Source organism: Onychomys torridus, chromosome 6 (assembly GCF_903995425.1).
Source record: "Onychomys torridus chromosome 6, mOncTor1.1, whole genome shotgun sequence".
Taxonomy (NCBI): domain Eukaryota; kingdom Metazoa; phylum Chordata; class Mammalia; order Rodentia; family Cricetidae; genus Onychomys; species Onychomys torridus.
The window spans coordinates 66945785-66953312 of NC_050448.1; the positions used below are offsets into that span (position 1 = coordinate 66945785).

Here is a 7528-nt window from a genome sequence, read left to right on the forward strand (position 1 = left end):
GAAAACAGGAGCATCCCGGAGTCTGGCATATTAACAAGGAGAATATCTGTCTTGCAAGCTTGACAGTTCATGATGCTTTTGCAGAGTGAGATGAGGTTGGCAATCATCACAGCTTACATTCCAGCTGAGCTGGAGTTCCCAAGTCTGAAGCCTCATGCTGAACAGCTACCACCTTTGGAACTGGCTCTGGTTCCTCAGGGTGGTGCAGAGCCACCAGGAGCTGGTGTGTGGCTGTGCCGAGGGTGGACCCCACCATAGGGGCCACCACAGGTACCCACCACCAGCCAAACCAGCCCTGTAATGGAAGGGCAAAAGGGAAATGTCGGAGGTGATTCTCTCAGACACACCTCTCCTGAAGAGCTGGGAATAGTAAGGCAGGACCCAAACTAGTTCCGGTCGTGACAGATCCCTCAGTGAGCGTGGGGTCACCTTCGTTAACAGGAAGCTCTTAGGGAGGCGTCCCCAACACAGCTTGGTCCAGCCTCTAGTCTTGGGGAATTAGCTGAACAGACTTTTATGAACAGGGTCACTAAAGCCCAAAGAAGCAATATGGCACGGCCAAGGACACCTCTGAATCTACTATTTCCATGAAAGGGGTGGGGAGCAGGAGAGCTATGAAGGAAGGGAGACTTTGCCTGTTGAAGAAGGAACACTAGTTCCAGAGAACTACTTAAATGAAGAGAACTCGGACTGGGCATGGTGGCATACACCTTAATCCCAGGAGGTGGGAGGATCTCCGAGGGAGGCCAGCCTGGTCTATAGTGGGCCCTGTTTCCAAAACAGGGGTGGTGGTGGTAGAGAAGCAGGGACAAAGCTACTAATAGAGGTGACTGGAGGACTGTACCAAGGGAAACTGTCTCCTACCCGAAGACCTCAGGGCCCCAGCCAGCAAAGTAGGTGGAGAGCCGTGGGCCCAGGTCCCCGGCAGGGTTGAGCGGAAAGCCACAGTTAGCATCCATGGATAGTCGGATGGCAAGGATCAGCAGTCCCACCACCACAGACTGCAGACCTGCAGGCACTCCTTTATTCCGTCTGTCTAGGATCGCTAACAGCCCCACAGTCAGCGTCCAGAACCTTGGGGTTGATGGCGCCAGAAGGAAACCCATCAACGGCCAGCTGGGTGCTTCATCCGTCCTCCCTCACACGGACACTTCACGCCACCACCTCTGTGCCATCTGTCCAACAGAAAGAAGCTAGGGATGCCGAGGTAGAACTAACTATATTCCACCCAAAATCTGAACAACGGGCTGAGGTCCCCGTAAACAAGTCAAAGGTTAGGACTCAATTTCCCATGCCTTCCCCTCACACTTACCTGATCCAAGAAGCCACTGATCAGGGGCAGAAAGGGGGAAGGGTAGGCGGCAAAAATGGAGGCTGTCTCTTTGGTTCCCACCTGTGTAGTGCTGGAGGGCGTCTTCAGGAGAGAGAGACACTCAAGAGTTTGTTTATCCCAAACCACTGCAAGGCACCCCTGCCCACAACAGCTGCCCCAGTCCTGTCCCCTCTGCTACCACAGTAGAGAATGCTGGGAGCTCCTGAGGCACAGGAGCAACAAATGGGGGAGCGTGGCCGGGGAGGGGGCGTGGCCGGGGAGGGGAGCGTGGCCCAGGAGAGGGGAGCGTGGCCGAGGAGAGGGGAGCGTGGCCGAGGAGGGGAGCGTGGCCCAGGAGAGGGGAGCGTGGCCGAGGAGAGGGGAGCGTGGCCCAGGAGAGGGGAGCGTGGCCCAGGAGAGGGGAGCGTGGCCGGGGAGGGGAGCGTGGCCCAGGAGAGGGGAGCGTGGCCCAGGAGAGGGGAGCGTGGCCGGGGAGGGGAGCGTGGCCCAGGAGAGGGGAGCGTGGCCCAGGAGAGGGGGTGTGGCCCAGGAGAGGGGAGCGTGGCCCAGGAGAGGGGAGCGTGGCCCGGGGAGGGGGCGTGGCCGGGGAGGGGAGCGTGGCCCAGGAGAGGGGAGCGTGGCCGGGGAGGGGGCGTGGCCGGGGAGGGGAGCGTGGCCCAGGAGAGGGGGCGTGGCCCAGGAGAGGGGGCGTGGCCCAGGAGAGGGGGCGCGGCCGGGGAGGGGAGCGTGGCCCAGGAGAGGGGGCGTGGCCCAGGAGAGGGGGCGTGGCACAGGAGAGGGGGCGTGGCACAGGGGAGGCGTCCACCAAGCACATGGCCCGAGAGAAGGCTGGGTTTAGGTGGGCTTCTTCACAATGGAGGAAAGACAGACAGTATTAGATACCACTGCCAAACACTACAACACCATGGCTCCTCCTACAATGCTTATTTCCATCCCATCATTTAAACAATTAAACCTCAAAAAGATAATGATTAGGCGACTGGAGAGATGGCTCAGGGATTGAGAGCTCTGGTTGCTTTTGGAAAGGATCTTGGCTTATCAGCAACCACATGGCAGCTCAAAACAATCTGTCACTCCAGTCCCAGGAGATCCGATGTCCTCTTCAGGAACCCCATGCACTTGCACAGACATACATGCAGGCAAAACATTCAAACACATCAATTTTTTGAAGTCACACGTGAAGCCAGGTTCTGAACCTGAGTAGATCTCCTGGTTTCCTGGCAGCACGCTGTGTCTCGAGGCTGAGGCTGGGCATGCTAACACAGTATGTATTGACAGACAAGCTGATGAGGTCCTGAGCAGAGATGAGGGCTTCGGGTGTGAGGCACCTTTTTGTAATACTGGTAATTACCCTTAATGCTCTGCTATAGATTTCTGCCTGAGTGAGCTAGGAGTCTGGTGTGAAGAATGGTGTTTTAGTCAGGGTTTCTGTTGTTGCAACAAAACACCATGACCAAAGCAACTTGGAGAGGAAAGGGTTCATTTGGCTCACACTTCCACATGGCTGTTCACTACCAAAGGAAGTCAGGACAGGAGCTCAAGCAGGGCAGGAACCTGGAGGCAGGAGCTGATGCAGAGGCCATGGAGTGGTGCCCCATGGCTTGCTCAGCCTGCTTTCTTATAGAACTCAGGACCACCAGCCCAGGGGTGGCCCCACCCACAATGGACTGGGCCCTCCTCCATCGTTCACTAATTAAGAAAATGCTGGGTCTTATGGAGGCGTTTTCTCAATTGAGGTCCCCTCCTTTCAGATACCTCTAGCTTGTGTCAAGTTGGTATAAGACGAAGTGGGAACAGTTAGCTAGAGGAAGGAGAGGGGCTGGATGAGGTCAGAGGCATATCTCAGTCCAGGGCACTGGTCAAGCTCCAGGAGATAATGCCCATGAGTCACCAAAAGGATCTGCCTTTCCCCATCACTCACTCACACACACATTGTATGGTCCCACGTTCAGACCCCACCCTGCTCACCTGAGACATCGCCTGCCATGTAGATAGCTACTGTAACAGCCAGAGAGCTGGCCAGAAACATTGTGAAGAGTCGCTTTGTTTTCTTCGCTGGTGACAGCCTGGGCCACAGAACCTTGCATGGCGAGCTGGTGAGTAGAGAGGTGAAGAGAGATGGCGAGCCCGGGAGACCAATGGGAGAGAGCGAGCAGCTGTGGGGACCACCTGGAATAGTGAAGAAATCTGAAGAAGGAAAGCAGAGGGAAAGGACATAGGAGAAGTGGAGGCCAAGAAAGAAGAAAGGCGAGAGATGAGAAGAGGAAGAGATCAAAAGGGAGGAGAAGGAGCCAGGTGTGGTGGTGCCTGTGGTCTCAGCCCTCACAGCAGAGTTTCTGTGAGTTCCAGGCCAGCCAAGCCTACATAGTAAGAAAATAAAGAAGAAAAAAATGTTTCCTTAGGAGACAGCATGAACACAGTCCCCACTACCACAAATTATACAGTTGAGTTTCCCACGTTCGGGGGAATCGTAGGGTTTAGCACATCTGGTGTGCAAGGGATGAGCCTTGCCCCAAGAAAACCACCTTTTGTGGTCATGGCTTATCCCCTGCCAGGAAGGTACATAAATAAGAACAAATTGTAAGAGTAACAGTAGGCTTCTTTGAGGTCTGTGGAGCCTAGGATACAAAGCAAGACCTTAAAACCAAACCCAAGATGAGGGAGTGGAGGAGGAAAGAGAGGCTGCGAGAAGGAAAAGAAAAGACACGTGTGAGGGGAAGTGGATTACAGGGGAGATGACTCCAAGAAGGGCCAGAAACCCCGGCCGCCCTCCCTGCTCACTTCAGCCAACCTGCCCTTCAATTACCCCACCTTTGATAGCACAAATACCCACAGACGCTCTGCCAGGCACTGTCGGGCCATGAGGCTTCGGATCCGGAGGTGGGTCCTGATTTTTACACAGAGCACAAGCCGCAGTGGGGACCCCTGTCTCCGTTCACTGTCCCCCTCCTCCCCACAACACAGTTGCTACATACATAATTATTGCCCACCAGAGGAAAACATTAGGAAGAAACTTTAAAACCAATTATCTCAACTTGAAAATAATAGTTGCATCTATGACACGTGCAACCTAGAAAAAAATGGCTTTATCTGATACGTCGAGCTAGAATGTAAGGAGGTTGGTCGGGCCTGTCTCTTTTGCCCTCCATCCCCGTTCCTCACAGGGCCGGCTTCCCCTGTGCTGATGGGAGGGACCCTGCTTCACGAAGAGTCCTCTTGGTCCTGAAGACAACACTGTAAAGCAGTACTGAGGTAGGCTAGAAAGGCAAGGGAAGAGGGCATGAGAAGGAAAAGGCACCCCTCACCCAGGATTCCGGTAAGAGCGTCTCAACAGCTGAGGAGCAAGAACCCAACACAATGAGCAACTGCTTAAGGCCCTTTTCTCTTCCCAGCTAAAAATCTGTCGCTTTCTAGGACTCTAACCCTGGTGGCTGGTGTTACCAGATTATAGTTCCATAATATAATGTGGCAATGGGCTGGAGAGATGGCTCAGTGGTTAAGAGCACTGATTCTTCTTCCAGAGGACCTGAGTTCAATTCCCAGTACCCACATGGCAGCTCACACCCGTCTGTAACTCCAGTTTCAGAGGACACCAACACCCACGGCAAAACCACAAATGCACATAAAAAATATATTTAAAAAATATAATGTGATAATATAATTATCACATTTATAATTTCACCCATGGCACCTCTACAGCTCTAACTTACCAAGAGAAAGAAAGAGGTTGTTTTTTAAGTTTCTATAGCAACCTTTTGAGATAGAACATGAGCACCACAAAAAAATTGCATATACGTCTAATGCTAAGACAATTATGACTCTCCCTTGGGAAGCCACACTCACACTTAAGCATGTCTTACTTTCTGTGACTCTCTATTCAAGAAGCCCACACCCATGCTAAAATACCTAATAACCAGGCATGGTGGCACACACCAGCCTTGGTGGTAATCCAAGCCCTTGGGAGGCAGGAGATGTGGATTTCTGCATTTAAGGTCAGCTTGATCTACATAGTGAAACAGGACAGCCAGAAAGAAGCTATATAGTGAGACTCTGTCTCAAAAAATAAAATACATTAATTAATTTAAAAATATTTAATAAAATCTCCAACTCACTGAATATAGTGGTGCATTCTGTGAATTTGAGGCCAGCTTGGTCTTTATATCGAATTCCTAGCCAGCCAGGGATATAGTGAGACTCTGTCTTTTTCTGGGGAGGAGTTCAAGATGGGGTTTCTCTGTATAGCTCTGGCTGTCCTGGAACTCACTCTGCAGATCAGGCTAGCCTTGAACTCAGAGATCTAACTGCCTCTGCCTCCCTAGTGCTGGTATTAAAGGCATACTGAAATTCTTTTTTTTTTTTTTCTTTTTTTGGTTTTTTGAGACAGGGTTTCTCTGTGTAGCTTTGTGCCTTTTTCCTGGAACTCACTTGGTAGCCCAGGCAGGCCTCGAACTCACAGAGATCTGCCTGGCTCTGCCTCCCGAGTGCTGGGATTAAAGGCATGCGCCACCACCGCCCGGCCTGAAATTCTTTTCTGCATCAAAACCATGAATCCTGGTTTGATCTCAGTCAGGGTCACTAAAAAATTAGAGAGAACTTCTCATGCTATTGAGTGTGATAGACCCTAGTCTACAGATGAAGATGCTGAGCCCAAGTGTTCCTTCATAACCACACAGTGGCTAAGAGAGTTCAAATCCAGGTCTCCTATCCATCTGGTAGTCTCCAAAGCCTCATACGGAATGTGATATCACCCTGAGCTACTTGGATGTATGAAGAGCTCAACAGACATCTAGAGACACTGAACTGAAGACCGTAGGCTGTGGTAGTGGACTGAAGACCGTAGGCTGTGGTAGTGGATTGAAGACCGTAGGGCTGTAGTAATAATTGTTGAGTTGGGTACAGGAGTGAGACAGGGTCTTTCCAGGTAGCCCAGGCTGCCTCAGCCTCTTGAGTGTTAAGATCACAGGTTTGGCTGAGGGTGGTGGCACACACCTTTAATCACAGCACTAAGGAGGCAGAGACAAGCAGATCTCTGTGAGTTGGAGGCCAGCCTCATCTGATCTACAGAGTGAGCTCAAGGACAGTCAGGGCTGTTACACATTGAAACCAGTCTCATTAAAAGCAAGAAAAAAAAAAAAAAAAAAAATAGAGCGCTTGCTTTCCTTGCAAAGGACCAGACTTTGTTTCCCAGCCTGGTGGGTCATATCATCCCTAACTCCAGTACCAGGGATCAATGCCCTCCTCTGACTTCCAAGGGCCTCAGATGTATATGTGGTACATGTACACAGAGGCACAACACTCATACACATAAGATGAATAATAAATTCTAAATTTTAAAAAAATGTTTTGAAAGAAAAGAAATTCCTTGAGCTGTGTGACTTAAAGATTTTTGTGGGGGTTGGGGATTTAGCTCAGTGGTAGAGCACTTGCCTAGCAAGCACAAGGCCCTGGGTTCGGTCCTCAGTTCTGGAAAAAAAAAAAAAAAAAAAAAAAAAAAAACAAAAACAAAAACAAAAACATTTTTGTGTATGTTTAGTAAGAGTTTCAATATGCCAAATCGCATCCTCTAGACCTGGAGCGGGGGATAAGAATAGAAGCTATATGGAAACACTAATAGTAAACGCCTTGGGTCCAGCGACACTGTAACATGGTAAGCAGCAGGGTGATCTAGAGTTTTCACTTACCTTTCTCCATCCTGCATCCAAGGACACCCTAGCGTACATCGGCCAATCCATCCTCTGGGGGTAGCCAGTGCTAAAGGTTAACTTAAGCAATGAAGGAAGAAGCCATCTACAACAGAAAACGGATGCAGATGCAAATGAAGGAGGTGGGCAAGTTCCAGCCCAGCAAGCCGCAGAACTTGGCAGCTTTGGTCATGTGGTTCTGACTTTAGAGTCAAGGATAGAGGAGAGGGGTTATGGACTCTCCCTCCAAGGCCAGGGAAAGCCGCCGAGGCCAGGCATGTGTCAAGGGTGTCCCTGCATGGGGCTCAGAGAGGCCATTGCATGAAGTTATGAAGGTGAAACCTGATTTGCATTGGTGACCTCAAGATGGTGAAGATGCCAGAGTTCTAAGATACCTGCCTTGGAAAGCTGCAGACTTGAGGAACCAGCCCGAGGAGGAGGGAGGGAGGGAGGGAGGGAGGGAGGGAGGGAGGGAGGGATGTGCTGCAGTCAAAAAGCTGAAAGGAGCTGGATA

The 7528-nt window shown here is 51.1% G+C and overlaps 1 protein-coding gene and 1 non-coding gene across 2 annotated transcripts; both read right to left on the bottom strand.

Moving 5' to 3' along the window:
* Positions 1 to 106: 106 nt before the first annotated feature.
* On the bottom strand, positions 107 to 7053 carry Aqp10 (aquaporin 10). Its single transcript, XM_036191338.1, is given in 11 exon segments — positions 107 to 295; positions 855 to 1065; positions 1222 to 1235; positions 1313 to 1385; positions 1387 to 1414; positions 1457 to 2179; positions 3302 to 3375; positions 3377 to 3426; positions 4145 to 4220; positions 4639 to 4667; positions 7015 to 7053. Coding segments are annotated over 11 exon segments (1506 nt in total).
* Positions 3734 to 3896, bottom strand: LOC118586479. The gene has a single exon (XR_004945362.1). It is a non-coding gene; the product is annotated as a U1 spliceosomal RNA (small nuclear RNA).
* Positions 7054 to 7528: the final 475 nt, after the last annotated feature.